Source organism: Stegodyphus dumicola, chromosome 12, assembly GCF_044657685.1.
Source record: "Stegodyphus dumicola isolate Sdum_Otavi_A_Nest chromosome 12, ASM4465768v1".
Classification (NCBI taxonomy): domain Eukaryota; kingdom Metazoa; phylum Arthropoda; class Arachnida; order Araneae; family Eresidae; genus Stegodyphus; species Stegodyphus dumicola.
In genome coordinates, this window is record NC_140779.1 from 20,748,164 (window position 1) to 20,767,740 (window position 19,577).

The 19,577-nt window shown below is 33.2% G+C and overlaps 1 protein-coding gene across 2 annotated transcripts in view; it reads left to right on the forward strand.

Moving 5' to 3' along the window:
- The window catches only part of LOC118189249 (serine/threonine-protein kinase pelle-like), a 77,648-nt gene that overhangs the window by 36,692 nt on the left and 21,379 nt on the right, over nt 1-19,577 (forward strand). For both annotated transcript variants that reach the window (XM_035359830.2, XM_035359828.2), the window contains exons 8-12: nt 28-142; nt 3,943-4,061; nt 7,237-7,426; nt 9,540-9,605; nt 11,587-11,742. In XM_035359830.2, coding sequence (XP_035215721.1) covers nt 28-142; nt 3,943-4,061; nt 7,237-7,426; nt 9,540-9,605; nt 11,587-11,742 — 646 coding nt within the window. The remainder of the gene's footprint in view (nt 1-27; nt 143-3,942; nt 4,062-7,236; nt 7,427-9,539; nt 9,606-11,586; nt 11,743-19,577) is intronic.

The window sequence follows — 19,577 nt, forward strand, 5'->3', positions numbered from 1 at the left end:
ACATTTTGAAATTTTGATATTCTTCAGTTGCCGTTTTGATCATATTTTACCTTTGTATGCTGTGTCTTTGGATGGTGCAAATCCTTGTTTAGTGTACCAACTTATGGTTAATGGCTCTTTAGAAGATAGGCTGTTATGTAAGGTTAGTAAGTCAAAGTAAATGAGAAATACAGCTTTAAATTTTGTTTTCAATTAATCATTGATTAATGATACAGTGATTTGTATTATTTATTTAAGTAATCCTTTTAAATAAACTTATTTCTTTGAAATACAATTCATGTTTTATTTTATGTTTTGTTTATTCTTATTTATTATTTTATGTTCACGAGTGAGGAATCTTTTACATTTCTTAGAGGAAAAGGGTTCTACATGATCTCAAGTTCTGCTTACTGATAAATATTTAGCTATAGCAACCTTACTTAGGAAAGCATGAGGCATATTAGAAAGAATAGCAGAGATTTCTGTGATGTATGACCAAATATGAAAAATAATAGCATACACATTTATAGGAAATATTGTACAAATAATTTCATAAATAAGTATTTGATATATACTGTTACTATTAAATGATTTAAAATTAAAGAGCATCAGAAATTTTTTATGGGAAGTAAGAACAACCAACTTTTTATTGCTATATGGGTTCTGATAGATGATTGTCTAAATGTTGACATGCACTCTATCCTCCCTTAAAGTAAAATAACTTCAGTTTACAGTAAGTCTTTAACTCTCCTTTTTAATTTGGTTATTCTCCCTTTTTATCCTAAAAATAGTAACTGCAAGATCTGATAATTCATTTGATGATAATTTCATAATTTTCATGACTCCACTGAAGATTAAACACTCTGGTATTTGTTGAGTGCATAAATGAATGCCAATCTGACCATACCCCGATCATGGCTGAAATCGATGTTAGTAACTATAATTCACCACACAAAAGAGCCCTCGTTACTAACTGAGCAGGTTATGTCAAAGCTTTAAGCAACGTATAGTACACTGTGCAAACAATTTACACAAGGAATGAGTTAAGTGATTTGAGCATTGAGTTTACTAACAAATTTCACAGTGTACTCATTAACAACAACAAAGAGGTCCCCCATTCAGAAAGAGGTTGAAATGCAATTCTACAGGCCTTAATTAAAGACGAAATGGTGCACATAAAACCTGGCAATTCACAAGATGCCCTGTTGATACAAAAGTACTGAACAAACTTAATCAAGAAGTCAGGATCCTTATAAAAAATTAAACATAACTGGACCAGTGCTTAGAATCACTCTCTCATGATGATAATTCCACTTGGGAAGCTGTTAAGTACAAAAGATGTCACATTAATATTCTACCCTTAATGACCCCAATGGGATCACATACACCGAAACTGAAAACGTTCAGTCACTCGCCGATAACTATGCATATCAGTTTTGCATTAGCAACATATCTCAGTCCCAAACAAAACTTAATCCCGCTACACTTTTACCACAGTCCTCTACAAAGCAAGCACAAACAACATCCTGACTTCTGAGCAGTGGCAACCCATGAGTTATTTAAATGAAGGTTCACAAAGCAAATTTCAGAAATTAAATATACAGATACAACACAATTTACAAGTTGAAATATATTTGCATTTTCACAAGAAAAGCAATGCAACTAAGAAGGAAAAACTTCTCATAAGTAAGAAAATTATAGTATTTATTTCATACAGTGCAGTGTAATAAATTCCAATATTGCTTATATTGTATCTTTGAAAGTTGATTACCAAATGATCAAGTGCAATCCACTCGTCTGCATTATTATTATTAGTAGTTTTGGCCAACAAATCAATAGCATTTTCATTGAATTTAGGTATGTAATTTTTCATGCTTTTTTCAGTTGAGAGCATAGTTAGAGTGCTTAGTCTGTCCTCGCTCGTAGTGCTTCTTAAAAGTGGCTTGACTCATTTTAGAGTTGAGAAGCATCTCTCAGGTTCAGCAGTTGTCATTGGAAAAGTAATAATAATTAGGAACATTTTATAGGTCTCCGAAAACATACCCCGTGAGTTGTTTTCTATAATAAATTATAGAAGACTAATGGCACCAGTCATATTCTGAAATCTGATCTTTTTTAAATTACTCTTAGTTCACTTTTCAGACAATTCTTCTATAGCATGGAATAAACATCAGTTGTTTGGTCAAGAATCTGAAGAACCTTTTTCCTTTCTTTTCCGATGATTGCTGGAAATTGTTAATGAATATTTCATCTGTTAGTGTTATCTAAAGCTGGTTGTGTAACACATTGGCATGTGGCACAATACTGTGAAACACTGTAAGCCAAAATGCAAATTTCATGTCTTCTAACATACGGTGAATAGCTCTGCTTCATTTTGTCATGCTCTTGAAATTTTGCAGTCGGCAGGAGAGAAACAGCAGAGTCAAAAATCAAACAAAATCTGTTTTTTATTTGATTCATGATAACATCATATGTATCTTTAGCTGATACAGTTTTGTTTATATGACCATTTTGTCCCTTTCTTTTTTTGAAAGTTTCACATGATACCAATAGTTTTTTTCTCTTTCTTTCTTCTCTAATGATTGCTGGAAATTGTTTACTTGTTTTCTAATGAGTGTTGCATCCAATAGTATTATCTGAAGCTAGTTGTATAACTCATTGACATGTGTCACAATACTGTGAAACACAGTAAGCCAAAACACAAATTCCAACTCTTCTAAAATACGGTGGATAGCCCCTGCTTTATTTATTGCTATAGTTTGTTTAGATGTTGACTCTTATTTTTTCCATGCATTCAACCAACTGTGCTCTATATTCATGCATTGTATTGATAGTTTGACTCTCCATGTAGTAGCTGAATCATGAGGTATCTTTTTTCTAACATTTTCATCTGAAATAGCAAATCTCTGTAAAGAATTATTGAAAAATAGAGCAATATTACTCAAGTTGCGAAAAAATACTCGAACTTGCTGCTTTTGAATCATTGCTTGCTCGACAATCAAACTGAGGTAATGTGCATAGCAGTGGACAAATTGTGCATTGTGTTACAATGTACCGACTTTATAACGGAACTATTGAAATTCAATTTGAACGTTCGACCTCCTGAACAATCTGACTGTAAAAGAAGAACAGTTTGTGTATTTTTCCTGTACAATTTGCACAGAATGACATGCAACTTTTATTAAACATGTTCCCGAGCAGTGTGCGGAGAACATAATGCTAATATGTGTAATGACTGCTTTGAGAATAAATAAATGATACTTTCTCACTAATTTGAAGTTCGAGATTCATGAAATCATATGCAGATAGTGTATTTTTATTTTAATTGGCTTTTAAAATAGGTTTTAAACATGCTTATGCACACTTTGTTTCGGAGGTGAATGGTTACCATTCCCATAAGTTTTTCAAAGTGTAGCATTTTAGGGTTAATTACCTATTATTCATACCTTCCACAGCACTTAACATGTGCCATTTCTGCATACCTATTCCTTTACAAAATCTTCTTTTTTTAGTCTCCTTCACGTGCCTTTACAATTTTGCCTGATGTTTTAGAATCTTCTGTATTATTAAAAATAAATAAATAAATATATATTTATTGAATTGGTAATTTGTCTACTCTACAATGTATCACAATTTTTTATACTGTGTAATGAGCATCATGTAATAATAATTATGAATTAGTGTGAGCATCATGTAATAATAATTATGAATTAGTGAGATTAAATGCCATAGTATGATTAAATTATATGAACATGTGATAAAATGCCAAATATGATTACATAATTCTTGCTGAATTGGTAAATATACTATAATTATTATTCAACCAGTAATATAATTACGATCTTTGCTATGCTGATTGAGCTTGTAAAATGTATTCATGATGAAATTTCCTGTCAAATTATGTAATTTAATTAATTTTTTTTATTAATTTTATTTATTTATTATTGAAAAAAAATTTTTTAGAACAAAACTGCACCCTTAACATGGTCTCAGAGGAGTCACATAGCAGAATGCATAACTAAAGGCTTGAATTATTTGCATACTACTCCAGGAAAACCTCTTGTTCATGGTGATATAAAAAGGTATGTTAAATTTAAGTTGGACATTTGGAATTTTATATGCAATTCTCTTTGCAACATGATTACTTTTATCTGGTTGTGAGATTAAGTATCATTTATCATCCAGTGAGAAAGGATTACTTTCCTATCCAGTGAATCAATCATATCATTCACAATTTTATCATATGTACACCATAGACTCAGTTTAGTAATTAAGTCACTGAATACTAATAGTTTGACCCAGCAGAGTTTTTGTTGTTTTTTCCCATGTGTAACATTAATACAAATCTGTTTTCCTTAAAAAGTTCTTCACGAAGGCATCCCTTTTCTTTAAGGTGATAGTCCTAGAGTTGCTTTGCTGTAATTAGTTAATCTAACCTAATTTTATTTATACTATGAAAGCTTCATGCATATGAATGGTACTATTAAAAAGTTCAAAGTTTTGATTTTTAGCCACTTTTTCCCTTTCCTTGAGAGATGATAGCAGGATTCCCAGTAAAGAAGAATGAAGATTTTAGTTCTGGAGAACGATTTCCAGAATGAAGGTTTGGTTTGAACATTCATTGCTAAAAGTGGCACTTTGAAAATGTTATATCAGAAAATATTTTGATTGTGTTTATTGGTGCATTTAGATAGAAAACATGTATAGAGCATGATTCTTTTAGTTTTGGGTAAAATTTTATAATTTTCATTTATTTTAAATGAAATTGTAATCATGAGATTTTATTTGGTGTTACTGGGTTCTGGCAACTGTACTCTAACTTAGTACTTTTATCACTTCCTCTTTTTTTTTTTTTTTTTTTCTTTCAAGTATGGAAAAGAAAAAAGATTCTGTAAGTGATAATCAAAATTTAAAATAATTTTTGAGTTTCATATATGCCACTACCTGTAAAATAATTAATTAAATAATATTTTTTCTCTTATTGTTACTTAAAATAATATGACATTTTATGAGTAAAATTGTAGTGAAATAATAATTTTGCTTAATAATATTCCAACATTGATAAAAAAAATTTCATTGCTTTTATAATATATATTTTTTTGAAATTGATATTGGGGGGAAATATTTTGGAGGTTCTGTGAACCAGCAAGCCTTGAAGACACCTTAAATCATATTAGACTAAATTGTAAATTGCCAATGTAAATATAAATTACATCAATTTGTTGATTGATTTTTATAAAGATTTTGACATTAGACATCGGAATTATGTAGCTGTAAATTGTTATCCATATTGTTTATATATTCATTATTATCCATTTCCTTACTATCCAATTGTTGTTGGGCCCACCAGTGGCCGAGTGGTAAAGTTGCTGAACACTGGTAGTTCGGTCCGAGGTTCGAATCCCGCGAACGGGCTGGCTGCATGGGCATTTTCGTGGTTTTCCCCATGTGTAACGTGTATACGAGCCAGTTTTCCTTAGAAAGTCCTCCACGAAAGCATTCCTCCCTTAGGCAGATAGCCCTCGAGGCTTTGCCATAATCACACACACTCACAGTCACCCAATTGTTGTTAACCATATGTTGCATATTGTTTAAACATTCACAGCTGCTCTCGTGCTATCATGTGATATATGTCATTGATGCATGATTATAGCTAATCATGCATCAATGACAGTTAAGTTATATGTTTCCACATCAATTGGCTTTTTGTGAAGTTTTCAGATACTTGCTTTGGAAGTAAACATGACAAAGATGATAATACTGCACAGTTAGCCTCCGATTTCATTAACTTCTAAATTTAATCCCTCCCTTAAAAAAATCTGGTGTACTACATTACGAGGTGTATAAAAATTCAGGATGCATCCCTGATTCTAGTGTAAAGGAAGACAAACAGACGTTATGTATATTTACTATAAATTACATTGTATGGTACTTTTCCGTTTCGCCGGCGCAAATCTCGCCAAGTAGACTTTATATGTGAAAACACACAGTATAAAGTGCTGACAAATGTTAGTTCTAAGAATTTTTTATTTTGAAGGTATAAAAATTTTAATGTCGCTTAAAATTTTGTAAAAAAAAGCCAATAAATAAAGACAATAAATTTGTAAAAAGACATTAATTTAAAAATTTAGTATGCTTTCATCGTACAGCATCATGATTTGCCGGTTCATATCACTTGACCCCAAGTGATCTCATCTCACGTAAACTACACTACAAAAATCTAACTCTCTCAGTAATTATCTACATTAATTTCAAGTTAAATCTGAATTTGGAATACAAGTTTAAATGCAAGAGTTATTTCAATTTGTACGAATAACTTAGTCAGAAATTAAAACCGCAGTGCTTTACTTCGCTAGTGCATTCTCATTAGAATTGATGAATTTAACCCTTGACTTTGCCTTTTCTATATTTTTGCCATTGGGTGAGCGGTGTGATTAGGATGCAATATCCTAATTCACTTAATTATCACCCGCGAATGGCCTTAGGTCATAAAATTGAACTATATGGTAAAAATTCTATGTAATTTTATGCCAATATTTAAAGAAACAATCAATCTGATAAGAAACGGCTGCGATTTGTTTTGAAAATGTAAAGGTTAAAGTAAAAGATTACCACCGAGGATACTTCGTTTGGCATCGGTTGTACCATTACTGGCGATTTTTATCGCTTGCGCCGGCAAAATGGAAAAGTACCCATTGCATTACTGTTTCCAAGCATGTAAAACCTCACCTGTGGCTGAGTGAAGACCACTGAATACTAGTAGTTCGACCTGGTTTGGGTTTGATCCCATGCAATAAATTTGATGTTGATTGTTTACAAATTTCTTACTGTAGTATGACATTTATATCTATCTAATTATATCTCTGATACATCATCTAATCTATCTATATTGTGTAAATAGTGTAATTTTAAATTATTATTTTAGAATTAATTACTGGATTAACCATTAGCTGTTATTTTGCTTTAAAAGTGATATGATTTGAAATACACAAATTTCCATTTATTAAACACAGCCACTTAATATACTCAAATATGTTAGGAATGAAAATGATTTTGATAAGCATGTGTGTATTTAAGTACGTATGTATATACACATTAGTGTACAATTAAATTTTGTATTTTTAATTATTAACTTTATGCAAATTTTGTGCTAGATTAAAGAGAAAAAATAATTATTATTTATTTCAACAAGAGAATTATTAACATTAAATATTTTTCTTCCATACTGAATTTCAGTTTTATTTTATCTTTTAATAGTGCAAATATTCTTTTGGATGCAAATATGGATGCAAAAATTGGAGATTTTGGTCTAACTAGAGAAGGCCCTGGTTGTGATGATACACATGTGAAAGTAACAAGTGTACACGGAACTGAATGCTACTTGCCACCAGAATATTTACGACACAGGCATTTGTCACCTCAAGTAGACATATACAGCTATGGCATTGTAAGATATTAAATGGTGCTTTTACATTATAAATTTCAATAATTATTAATACTAAAGGAATAGTATTTTGATGTACAGTAGTTTTCTAGGTCAATTATGCATTTATGGGAATTTTTAAGGATAAAAAATGGAACTTCCCATTTAATGCTGAATGTTTTATGTATGAAAAATAACTGTCATAAATCAGTATTGTTTTTATATTTCAAGTACTGATATTATTGATAATAAATTAAATATTATGTGTGTTTATTGGCCACTTACCAATAACATTGAAAAATAACTGAGAAATTTCATTTAGTTACAACTTTAATTAAATCAAACTATTCTTACTTAATATAATCCAATAGATATATAATCAACTTAAAAAAATAGGAAACAGTTTTATGTCAGCTACATTCAGAAATCCATGGCATTTACAACGTTAAATGAGGTTGCCAGGTTGCCAATGAGATAACTGATATGAGAGCAAACATGTAATGCTATATTGTGGTACCAATGTGGGCATCAAGCATGTGAGTAAGCATACAATGCTGTATTGTGTTGCTAACATGACCATCAAGTGTGTTATATGTATAATGTGTTGTGTGTCAGTGTAAAATTTATAGGGCAATACTTTAATTGAAATTTTAAAAAAAGTGCTAAAATTATTCAAATCACTGCTGTCTTATCATGGTGCTTTCTAATTTAACTGCATAAAGTAATTAATGTAAGAGCTGTTTGCCTAATTTAATTTTAAAGATAAACAAAATGCAGTCTTGGATTAATATGAATTTCAGATGTTAAATCTTAGTGCATTTTCAGATATACAGCAAGTATAACTGACTCTTAAACAGTGCAAGTAGAGAAAAAGTTTTAGTTAATTTCTAGGAAAATTCATTGAAGATTTTTAATAGTTTGAAGAATGTTAACATGTTAACTTAAAAAATACAAAAATAGTTTTAAATAATTGATGTGTAACTGATACTTAAAATGTATGTAGTTATTAGTTTATTTTCTCATCTACTACCATAAAACATAAGAAGTTTATCAAAAATGTTTATTTTTGGATGTAAGCAGAAAAGGGTGTAACATAAGCTATAATTCCAAAAATAAATTTTTCTGTGTTATTGAAATATCATGAAGAAGAAAGGACAGATAATATTGCTTTCATTCATTTTCTCTTTTTGTCAGTTATTTGGAGAACTGCATGATTTAGAAATTTAATTGCCAAAGGATGCATAATATTTTTTTCATTCATTTTCTCACCCACAGTTATTTGGATGATTACTTGATTTAGAAATTCAGTTGCCAAGTTCTTCCTCTATAAATGAAATTTACTATCCAATTTTTAAAGGTTTGCATAGAGCTGAATCCTTATGGAATTTACAACTTCCTTGCCAGTATGTTTTAATATATATTAGTATATATTAAATAAGGGGTTGTTGAAATTTCTAGTTGAAAAATATAAATCTTAACAGCAAAGAGAAATTCATAAATGTTTTATTTACCATGAGTTTTAGATCACCAAATTCTTACATAAATAAAAGTTATTAAAAAATCGGGACAAAACTTTTAATTCTAATGGTATAAAAATAAATAAATAAATTATAAATAAGTATGTATGCAAAAGTGAAGTTAAGATCACACATATAAGCATGTTATAATATTGGGGTAGGGCAAACATGAGGTCACAGGTGAAATATACAAAATCCTATGTAAATTTAGAAATACTAATAAATGTGCAACAATTTTTTAAAAAATTCATTATTGATTTTAACTAAAAAGTGTATTATAACAAGAAGAGTCAAGAATTTTTATTATGGCATTCTGTGTGTTAATAAATCCCATAGTTTTAAATGATTTTGAATAGTTTGTAAAAAAAATTTTTGAAAGTGCTAAATGCATTATGAAAATATCAAGGAACTATATCTGAAATTATAGTCCATTTTTCATTTATATTTAATTGAAAAAATTCTGCAGAACTTTTCTTCTGTAATTATTTTTTCTCTATATTGTTAAACTTTTTTTGGGGTTGTCTACATCTAATGAAAATTTAAAATTAATAATAGGATAAAAAATTTATTTAGAATTATATTTCTAAAAATGCTATAAGAATGTATTTCTTTAAATATAGGTTTTACTTGAAATTGCAACTGGCTTAAGACCATTTGATCCAAAAAGAGGTGATGCTAAACGATTGGTGAGTTCTTTTGATTTTCATTTATTTCAAGTTGTTTAACATTTTCAAATTAAATAGAAGCTGATACAATATTTTTTATTTTCTAACCACTAAATGCTTATATCTCAGAGAATTCTGTAATGAAGGTTAATCTAACTAATGATATAATATTTTTGGAGCAAATTGTGTTAATAAATATCATTATGTGTGGTACATTCAAATATGTATATATTTACCATTGTCTCTTGTACAGAGACAGGCTCATCACTCATCAAAAATATTCTGTACTAGCGTATGTGCCCTCCCGGTTTTATTTTGTCAACTGTGAAACTGTCATCAAGCAGTGCAATTCATGCCAGTTAATAAGTGTGACATCACATCTGCTGTTTCGTTTGATTTAACACTGATTGATTCTTAATAAGCCACCTTTTTTTGTTTTTATTAACAGGGATAAAGATAAACTACTATTGCTGTAATTTTCTTGCATTAAAAAAAAATGTTAAATTTTGGCACCTGTCTACTACAAAACGGCAAGCAGAGAATTATTTTTAAAGCTCTGAGGTCATGCCATCAAAAAACATGTTTATTGATGGACATGATAGGGTCATCTGAATATGGCAGATAAAAACAGTCATAGATTGGGACAGGTACTTGCAGGACGTTTTCACTTATAATGGTCTAAACAAAGCTTCTGGTAAAATCACAGTGTCTAACAAAATAGTAGAAATCAGCAAAAGCCTTTTTATGAAGCGTGAAAAGAAAACAGGTCAAACAGTTCCTTTAGAATCCCACAGGAATTATTAGTGCATTTTTGGCAAGTTCTGTGTTAACTTTCATAATTGGATGGTAGCCAACGTTCATGGTTGACAGGATAATATATAAGTACCAAAAAGGTAGTAGAGGTGAGGGAAACATTTGTTTTACCCTGTTTAGAGCATTTTATATGATACAACTATCTTATTTGTAAATTAATGTATGTCTGTTAAAAACAAAAATGAAGTTTTATGTTTTTAGATATTTCATATGTAATTTGCATGAAGATAGTTAATTTATTTAATTAATATGGTCTTGCATGCATGAATATATTAATTAAATTAATATTTTATGAATGTTTTATATATGTAAGTAATTTTAGTGAAATTCTAGTATCTTTTCTATAATGTAACATGAAATGCTTAGAAAAGTGAATCTGTGCCAGAAAAATAAGATTGTAGGAGCAAGTCTATTTAACATTGAGATCAATGGCTATCTCACTAAATTGGTGAGATATCGCCAAGCTGGTAATGGTTCTGGTGACTAATGTTTGTCGCCAGACTTGGCGAGAAATTGCCAGAAGTAACCAAACTTGGCTACATTTTGGACCATTCTCTTTATAACTGTAATTGATCCCTATATATAACTATTGCTAACTGTATAATACTATATGTAACTATTTTGTTAGATATTGTAACCCTATTCATTCCTTATAGATAATTTTTATGTCCTCCAGTAATGTTGTGAAAAGGAAGTACTGTAAATTTCCCAGCTGACTGGGGAAAACTGTGCAACACTGGAGAGAGCATCAATCTCAGTTTTCCAGTTGCAGTTATATGGAGACTGGACCAAAATGTTGCTAAATGGCCTTCAAGTTTGGTGACTCATGGCGATTTCTCTCCAAATTTTGCAACAAAAATTAATCACCGAAACCACCACCAGCTTGGCAATATCTCACCAATTTAGTGAGATAAGCCATTTACCTCAATGTTAAATATATTTGCCCCTGTAATCTTGTTTTTCTGGCTGAGCTATGTTTTTCCAAGCTTTCATGTTACATTATATCAATACAATTTCACTAAAATTACTTACATATATACAAAATTGGTAACAATGCATTTTAAGGTAGAGCCATTTTTGAAGATTTGCTTTTTTTGAATTTCATGAGTCTAATTTATAGTTAATATGCCTTTTTAAATTTGATATGTTTATAATTCAAATGCTGTTACATTATATCTTTTCTATGAAGGTGGATCATGTTAGGATTTGTAATGATGCTGGACATTTGGACACACTGCGTGATACAAAAGCAGGAGAAGAGAACATGATATGGTTTAGAGAACTCATACAAATTGGTCAAAAATGCAGCAGTAGTGATAAAAAGAAACGACCACCCATGCAAGAGGTAGAAACTTTTTGCTTTTGACTATATTAGTATTTTCATAAAGTATTATGATTATTGTTGGTTTGTAATATCATAATTACTATGATTAAATTTAAATGCAAGAAATGAAGTTTGAATCGTGTTTGCTGTTGGGTTAAAGCTGATTAATATCTATTATTGTATTTAATTTAATTGGCTGTTAAAAATACATTTATCTGTAAGTGGCAGTTTTCAGTGCTGAAGTGGTTGGTGTTCAAAACTTAGACATCAGGTGAAATATTTTCTAGAGAATAAGAAAAAGTTACAAAAAAGTACAATATATAAATTTTATATTTATTACCTTTGAGTTATTACAACTGCATCTTAAAGTATCAAAATATAAAATATAATGCTGCTGAGATATCTAAGAATATTCCACAGTAGTGCACCAGTCTATTAAATCTATATTCTTAAATATCTTATAATATTCATAAAGCAGTTATAACCCAGGCATAGGCATTTGTGGAAAAAAATTTTGAGTGGTCTTCTGAACTAATCTTTTTGAATTGTATTGGTTGATAAATGAAATAAAGCTTAGTATTCAGGACTATCAAAATATAGTTTTTTTATGTAGAAGGTGGAGATTTGTTTGAGAGGAAACTAAAATCATGGGTAAGAGAAACACAGAAAAACTTATCTCTCCCTTTCCTTCAGAATAAGTGTCCAATACAAGAGCACTTTCAATGCATGAAAAGTATTTTCATATAGTGATTATTGTTGTGATTATCCCTATGTCTGGGCATAGAGTCCTGAAATGATTTGACATATAATCATCATATAGTGGTTATTGTTGTGATGTGCTTGAAATAATTTTCTTGTCAGTTCTGTTGTTATGTGTGGAATCATATCAGTTATGGATTTATTTTTAATTAAAAGTACAAATCATTGTTTTTAGAACCAGAAAAATATGTAATTTGATTGTAAAATAATGAAAAGTAAATGTGTTAATGTAACAATTTCTAAAAAATATTCAGTTTTGAAGGTAAAAATACACTTAAAATTCTTTTCAAATAAAATTATGAGTGAGTGAGTGAGTGAGTGAGTGATTATGGCGCAAAAACCAGAGATGATTATGACGCGCGAAACAAAAGATGAGATGATTACAATTGATGACATTAAAATTCAATAAATAAAAACAAGTAGATAAATGTACCAAATCCAGAGGATGAAGTCATATAAAAACAAGTTAAAAGCACATATTAACATTCAACACACAGTCTTCAAAACAAATTACATTTGGTAATAAAAGCCAATCTCTTTTAAATAATAAAATAAATTAGAATTGACCTCTCTTCCGATTAAACGGTCGAGAGGTAAGTCATAGCTATTAAAATATTTCTGGCGAAGACTATTAAAACATGGACACTCAATTAAAATATGATGAACAGATAAACAAACATTACAATTAAAACAAACAGGCTCATTTTCAGCTTTGAGAAGATAGCTATGTGTGACTCTGGTGTGACCAATTCTGAGTCGAGTCAAAAGAACGTCCTCTTTACGATTTCCAGCAAAATCCCAATGCTCAATTCTAGGCTTGACGTTTCTCAACTTGTTGTGATGCTGAACATCCCAAATTTGCTGCCATTTTTTTCGTATCTTTCCCTTGATGACACAGCAGATGTCTCTAAAAGGGATAAGGCGACTGGACAGTTCGACAGCAGATTTTGCTGCGATGTCTGCAAGCTCGTTTCCCTTTATCCCCGTATGCCCGGGAACCCAGCAGTACAGGATTTCATATCCTCGTATCGTTAAATTTCTATGAATTTTGAGAACATCCACTACCACAGGATTCTGAGTGTTGGGAAAAGCTTCCAAGGATTTAAGAGCACTATACGAGTCTGTATAAACTATGAACTTTTTGTGGCAAAGCTTTGAGATGTAAAAAAGACCATAATATATAGCAGATAGTTCAGATGTTAGGACTGAGAAAGCATGGTGCAGGCATCTGCTCTCAATGTAATCTTCAAATACAAAAGCCATCCCGACATGATCATTTGACTTTGATCCATCTGTGTATATCGGATGATAACTGCTATATTTGTGCCTGTGCTCAGCGAAAATTTGTCTGTAAACGATCTCGTTAGTGCTCGCCTTTACGTGATGTTTAAAAACATCAAGAAGCTGGATCCGTGAATTTTCCCAAGGTGGAATTTCAAAATTCTTGCTTGGGGGTGCATATCAGAGAGGGAGAGTTCCTCAATGACAGGGCGAACTCTTAAAGGGAAAGTAGGAACACAGGATGGACGTGTTTCAAATAATGTGTTACACTCATTATCAAGTAAGCACAGCTTATTGGGATGTTCAGGTTGAGATAGAGTATTAAAATATTGCAAAAGGGACAATTGCTCACGCCTCAGATAAAGTGATGGTTCGTTACAGTCAACATACAGGCTCTGCACAGGAGAAGTCCTGAAAGCTCCTGAACAAATCCGCAGACCTTGATGGTGAACAGGATCCAGTTTTAACAAAACAGATGACCGAGCGGATCCATAAACAACTGAGCCATGGTCCAGTTTAGAGCGGACGAGCGCTCTGTAAATGCGAAGCATGGAGCAACGCTCTGCACCCCAGGACGTGTTCGCCAACACTTTTAAAATATTTAGTGTTTTTAGACACTTCTTTCTCAGGTTTAAAACATGAGAAAGGAAAGTCAATTTTCGGTCGAACGTCACTCCTAAAAATTTTACTTCAGGCGCAACTGGAATAATTGTACCATTCAAATATAACTCAGGTTCAGGATGGAGACCTCGCTTCCTACAAAAGTGCACGCACACAGTTTTCTGTTTCGAAAATGTAAATCCCTGTTTGTCTGACCATTCTTGGATCTTATTCAGAGCCATTTGCAGTTGCCTCTCTACATATCTCATGTCTGCTCCTCGACAGCTAATCTGCAGATCATCAACATATAGAGATCCCAAGATGGTGGGAGGAAGTTCTTTTAGTACAGAATTTATTTTTAAACTAAACAGGGTTACACTGAGCACACAGCCTTGAGGCACACCCTCTTCCTGTTCAAAAACATCCGAAAAAACAGAGCCAATTCTTACTTGAAAAGTTCTAGTGTTCAAGAAATTTTGAATGAAAATTGGTAGGTTGCCGTGCAAGCCACTCTCGTGAAGATCCCGGAGTATACCGTATCTCCATGCCTTATCATAAGCTTTTTCAGTGTCGAAGAATATCGAGATAAGGTGGCTTCTTCTTACAAATGCTTTTCGAATAGATGTCTCTAAGAGGAGCATGTTATCTACAGTTGTTCTTCCCTTTCGAAAACCACTCTGATAAGGCGATATAATATCATTCTTTTCCAAGAAGTAGACTAGGCGACTGTTTACCATCTTTTCAAACAGTTTGCAGAGGCAACTCGTAAGGGCAATTGGCCGATAGTTGGAGGGATTCCTTGGATCTTTCCCTGGCTTAGGAATAGGAATGACAACAGCTCTCCTCCATGCACTGGGAAAGGCACGCTCCTTCCACACCCTATTGTAAAGAGTGAGAAGGGCATTCAGTGACTTACAGGACAGATGCTTTAGCATTTCATAATTCACTCCATCAAGACCCGGAGAAGACCTATGTGTCTGCAATAAAGCACTCCTTAATTCAAGCATAGTAAAGTCTCTATTGTAAGGCTCAGATTTGGAAGAGTTGAATGCGATGGGATTTATTTCAGAGTGCTGCTTCATAGAAAGAAATGCAGGTGTATAGTTTCTGCTGGAAGAAACGGAAGCAAATGTCTCACCAATAGTATTCGCAATTTCTTCTATGGAGCTAATCACTCGGCCATCTTTTTCCAAAAAGGAAAGTGAGGTCTTTATATATGCCGCATGCTTTTCGAACTCTTTCCCAAACCCGCTTGCTAGGCGTGGAGGATGTTATTGACGACACATATAAAATCCAGGAATCCCTCTGGCTCTGCCTTCTTACTTTTCGTGCATTTGCTTTGGCTCTTTTAAAGGCTATGAGGTTTCGCAGAGTAGGATATCTATGAAAAATACCCCATGCTTTTTTCTGTTTTTTCAGTGCTTCATGACAGTCGCGATTCCACCATGGTTTTGAATATTTTAGTAGTTTTCCTGATGTTCTAGGAATGGAGAGCATAGCTGCCTGAATAATAGTATTAGTAACAGCTTCAACAGCGTCATCGATATGCGCATCTTCTACCATTTCATCTGTGAGCTCTGCAATGGAAGAGAAGAGTTCCCAGTCTGCCCTGTCCAGTATAAACCGAGGGAGTCTCGACATGGGGTTTGCTCCTCTTCGTGCAAGAGATACAAAAATGGGATAATGATCGCTGTTGTACAGGTCACTTCCGACACTAAAAGTGCAAAATGGCAACAGAGATGGTGAACAGATGGCAAGATCGAGAGCGTGGAATGTCCTTGAAGGCTCATGAAAGTACGTATCTTGCCCATTATTTAGGAGACAAAGGCTGTGATCTTCGATCATCTGCTCAATTTGTCTTCCTCGGCAATTTGTATCTTTGCTACCCCAGAGTGGACTATGGCCGTTAAAATCTCCTATTATGATGAAAGGCTCAGGCAGCTGCTCTAAAAGACCATTTAAATCTTGCTGATCAATATGCTCATTTGGAGGCAAATACAGAGAAACGACTGTAACAACAATATCAAAATTTGTTTGAGTAGCGACAACTTGGAGGGATGTCGTCAAAGAAAGCACATTTGAGGGATAATCCAGTGAGGTGAGGAGACCTACACCTCCACTGGCACGCTCACCTGCAATGTTATCTTTCCTGATGAAAGAAAACCTCCGAAGTTTTGCTTGTTGTTCCGGTTTTAGATTTGTTTCCTGTATTGCGAAGCATAAAGGTTGATGAACATTGATTATAGCTTTGATGTCGAGCAGATTTCGGTGGAAACCGCGACAGTTCCATGATACGAGGGTGGCCATTATGAATAGTTTTTGTTCTTTCTGTGCTCTTGTTTGGTTTTTCGTGGAAGTAGATGCTTGAGAACTTCCATACCCTCTTCTACTTCCATACCGTCTGAATCCGCAGATTCAGAAACCATTCCATCAAGAGAGCTATTGCTGGAACTTCTATTTTTCTATTTTTATTTGCTTCTTTTCGTGTGGTAGTTTTGGGTTTGCTTTGAATTACTATTTCTTTATTTTGTACTGTATGGGTTGGGTTTTCTTTCTTCTTGTTGTTTGTAGTCTGTTGAGTTTTGTTTGGTGGCGTCTGCATACTAACTGATGTTTGGGTAGCAACTGAGCGAGATCTTTTAAGAGCATTGGCGTAAGATGTATTTGGTCGTAGCTGTGTGCTTTGGACTAATCTTCTGGCTTCGGCATATGAGATGTTCCTCGTAACCTTTGCAGTCTGCACTTCTTTTTCCGATTTCCATTTTGGGCAGAGGCGTGAAAAAGCTGGGTGCTCACCCTTGCAATTTATACAAAGAGGCGCAGCGGTACAATTTTCAGAATCGTGGCCAATCTGTGAGCATCAGGCGCATGTGAGGCTGCCACGACAAGACGTCTTAGAATGGCCGAAACGCTGGCATTGGAAGCATCGCATAGGGTTCGGAATATAAGGTCTTACAGGACAATTTAAATATCCAGCCTTAATATTCTTAGGCAGATCAGGCGTGTTGAAGGTAAGGATCACGTGTTTCGTATCGATCAACTTACCTTCCTTACGCATCTTGATCCGCCTAGCACCGCAGACATTTTGGTCAGATAGCTCGGAAGCGATCTCTTCTTCAGGAACATACAGAAGGTCGAATTCCGATATTACGCCACGACAATAATTCAGTGTCTTATGTGCTGTTACAGTGACATTCGCTTGCCCAAGTTTAGTTATTTGAAGTAAAGAAGCAGACTGGGTGGCTGAGATTGTATCAATGAGGAAGTCTCCAGAGCGGAGACGCTTTATATTTCTCGGCTCACCAATACAAGAATGAATATATTTATTTATTATGAAAGGAGACATCTTATGCAGCTCTTCAGAAGGACTAGAAATGACTAGGAAACGGGGGCTATTGTTATGATTTTTTTCATTTGTATCTGTGCGTAATTTTTTTGCAGTAGACTTTTCAGAAGTAGGTTGAGTGGCTGGTTTAGCAGTAGACCTTTCAGAATTCGGTTGAGTGACTGGAGTAACTTCAAAATCTTTTATAAGATAAATATGAGAGTTTGCCATATTGAAGAGAAGAAAGATTCGGGTCCGACGGCCCCGCCCACCACGGAGCCCAACAAGGGAACACAGATTCCTGTGTTAGGGCTAGCCGGACCTATACGCAAACTGAAGCCCCACAGTCGGCTTTCCCGAAAGCAGGTACTCCCGAGAGCTTGACCCCAAGCCACTGACACAAGGACTAGTGACCAGCCGATTGACACCCGTGAGGACGACTAAGGTGCCTCCCGTTTAGCTGAAGCAGAGGCCAAAGCAGTGTGTTGGGGACAGTACCTCGCCCCTCAACTACCAGGACCCTCCTTTCCAGCGACACGGGTCTCCACGCACGGCAAACACGTGGGCAGTTTTCTCGCCACTCGAAAACTAGAAACAAGGTCTGTTCCAGCCTCTCGTGACGAGCCCCAAACTCCGTAGAGAGAAACCACGAGGGAGAAGGGAAGGAAAAAAGTTCCAGTTAAGGGGAGAGGAGATGGAAAAGAGGATAGATCACTGGGGCTCCAGGATCGTGACACCCGTCTCATCAAGAAGATGATCCCCTGAAGGGCTAGGGTACCTCGGGATTGCCACACCCGTACTCACAAAAGTGAGCCCCCTGAGGGACAAATAAAATTATGTGAAATTTGATTGTTTCATTTTAGAAATATGAATATATATATATATATATATATAAAAAAATCATTTGCAAGTAATTAAATTCAAGACATTCCCTAACTTTCATCTTCTCACTCTGCAATTCAAAATTTTCTGAATACTAGAGCTCTGCAAATGCCAGAATAGGTAAAAATCAGAATACTTGTAGCTTATCCCATGTTTCAGTTATACAAACACAAGTCAGCTTGTAGATATTTTTATGTTTCTTCATCTGCCTTAGAAGACTGATCTAGTTTTGCTTTAAACTTTTTAATAAAGGATATTTCCATAGGCTAATTTTTCCAAGTTTCATGCAAACTTTGCATATTGAGCTCAATTAATGCTACATAATATAATATTTAACGCCAATCTGTGTGTAAAAAAATACTTAAATAAACAAACAAAAAATAACTAATAAATAAATTCTGCTTTAGAAACAATAATATCTTTATTTAACCAAAATATAATAATGTGTGTCTTATGATTTTTAAAATTTATAATAAAAACAGAATAGATTGTAAGCAAGATAAGTAATTCTTAAATAAGTAAGTTTTGTAAGTTTAATTCCTATTTTCATTAAAGAAAGTTTGCTAGAATGTTATTTTAATTGTAAATAAAGAAAACTAATATTGCTTTTCTGTATTTTTTTTTGTATTTCATTTGTGTGCTGTTAACCCTTTTGAGATTAACAGGACAATATGTCCGAAGGCAGGTTTCATTTTTAGTCTTGAAAGGTTTAAACCGAGGTAATGATTTTAAACTTAATTTGTTAAAGGTAAACAAAAGTAGAAAAGTGTCAAAAACAAAACATTAAAATTTTCTGAAATTAAATGACTGGTATAAAAGTTAATATCCTTTGTTGAGCGCAAGAATTTTATGAAAAGTTTAGGATAAACCATATGAATTCCACAAGAAAGGATTCTTTAACCAAAATAATATAAACATTTGCTATTGAATTTGACATGTATGAGAAGTATAATATTGATTTCACTGGCCATACTAATTTTATTGTTAACTGAAGATATAGTAATTTTTA